Source organism: Poecilia formosa, unplaced genomic scaffold (assembly GCF_000485575.1).
Source record: "Poecilia formosa unplaced genomic scaffold, Poecilia_formosa-5.1.2 Scaffold987, whole genome shotgun sequence".
Classification (NCBI taxonomy): Eukaryota; Metazoa; Chordata; class Actinopteri; order Cyprinodontiformes; family Poeciliidae; genus Poecilia; species Poecilia formosa.
The window spans coordinates 38,134-39,954 of NW_006800926.1; the positions used below are offsets into that span (position 1 = coordinate 38,134).

General features: G+C 38.1%; 1 protein-coding gene across 3 annotated transcripts in view; it reads right to left on the bottom strand.

Annotated features, from left to right (window-relative positions):
• LOC103132297 (H-2 class II histocompatibility antigen, A-U alpha chain-like) overlaps positions 1-1,155 on the bottom strand; it is a 6,114-nt gene extending 4,959 nt beyond the window's left edge. Inside the window, exons 1-3 of one of the 3 annotated variants that reach the window (XR_001660914.1) lie at positions 523-1,155; positions 203-445; positions 1-31 (exon numbers count right to left, since the gene is read on the bottom strand). Coding sequence is in view for 2 of the 3 variants with exons in the window: in XM_016667301.1 (XP_016522787.1) it covers positions 523-694 (172 nt within the window). In the remaining variant the exon portion in view is untranslated. The remainder of the gene's footprint in view (positions 32-202; positions 446-522) is intronic. The other 2 variants (XM_016667302.1, XM_016667301.1) reach the window with 2 other exon arrangements.
• Positions 1,156-1,821: the final 666 nt, after the last annotated feature.

The following is a 1,821-nucleotide window of genomic DNA, read 5'->3' on the forward strand; positions in this document are numbered from 1 at the left end:
TCTTTGGTGTAAATAATCACTTCTGGTGGATCTAAAAAAATAAATTGGGAAGTTATTTTCTTTATAATTCTGGAGAAACTTTACCCTCCACTATACAAAAAAAGACAACATCTCGAATTTATGATAAAATACCAGCAGCTGTGGTTGCCAGAATTTTATGGTGTATAGAAACAAAAAAGGCAGAAATATGAACTTTACCTACCTTTAGTCCTTCTAACATCTGGGTCTGGTTTCCATCGATGTATATCTTTTTTACACATGGCTCGGTATTTTTCTGAGTACCTATAAACATATTCAGAACGTATAGGTTTTGCTATTTGGTTGTCCCAGAAGCTAGCGTTTTTTTAAAAATCTGCATAATACAATTCATCATCGTCCAATGTCACATAGAGCTGGGTGCCACTTGAGTCAAAGCATCCATAGGTAAAACAAAGTTGATGACCTCCTGCAGAAAAGTGTTAAACAGTGAAAATTAACATATAAAAGGCAAATAAGTCAAGCAGCTCTACACTGGTTACTTACCTGCAGCACAGACAAATCGTGTCCCAAAGAAAAGCAGGAGAAGTACGGAGCACAGATTGTTTAATCTCCAGTGGCGTCCCATCATGACTCTCAGTCGCTTTGTTCTAAACATGCAGTGAAAATGTGATTTCACCAGACGGACTCGGGTTCCTGCAGGTCTGAGCTTCCTCATTCCTGAGTGTGAACTGAAAACCTTTTGGCCAAGGAGGAAGCTTGATCTACAAAACTCCTGCTTACAGACACATTTTTATTTCTCTCTCACTTTCTGATGGTCACTCACAGGGAGTCAGCTGCTAATATTTTTTGTTTGTGTGTGAAACTGCAGCACACAGGAAGTGTGAAACAAGGTGACCCAGTTGTTTCATGGTTCTTTTTAGTTTACATTTACACAGAAACCCCAAAACACTTTTTCATAACTTTGAAAAAAGAAAAAAAAAAAGATTTAATATAAATTGCCACTTGTAAATCAACGACTGGTGTTAAAGGCAGCAGATGAGAGAAAAAAATTATTAAATCCTCTAAAATACTTGCAGTCATGTCATTAGAAACACCAAGTTAGAGATGTTTATTTAATACATATTTTTATGGAAAGTTAGAAAAAAATTAAAATGAAATAAGAACGGCTCATGTTCAGCATTCACGTTTTAAAATCTGTAATATAAACTCAGAATCAGTCACATATGATAGTCTAAGCCAGTGGTTCCCAAACTTTTTCTTCTGCGCCCCCCAGTGATTTCCACTGGGCGGGGCATCGACTTCTTTGGGGGCAAAATGAATGTACGTAGCTGAAAATAGACACCAACATCGGTACCCTACAAGGTACTTGTTAAGCTAAAGGTTCTGTATTGATATTAGTTAGTCATCTTTTAGCTAACATTACCTTCATCCAGCAGCTTTACTCAACTCAGTCGGTTAGTTTGGAGGGAAAAACTGTGAAAAGTTCTTTGCGTTTTGCTGGTTTGCTGCCGTGATTCTAACACAAACCTACGTAGCTCCGCCCAGCAGCAGCAGGTCTCCTTCACAGGTGGAAACCCAGCACCAGCGTCGTAGCGCTCATGTTGCGTTTAAAGGCGGCTCGGAAAAACAGGTTTGGGAACCTCTGGGCTAAGCTGTCCTGCGGAGGCACATTTTTCTCTTTGTTTGTAATGAAAGAATCATTGCTAAAGACAATGTATTTATTTTTTGTTTTCCAAATAAGAATTGTTTTGCTATGGCAGATTTGTATTTGTATTTGCCTAAATAAAACAAGTTTTTTGGTTTTTGTGGGGTGATGGTGTGTGTTTTGGTTTTTTTTGTGTT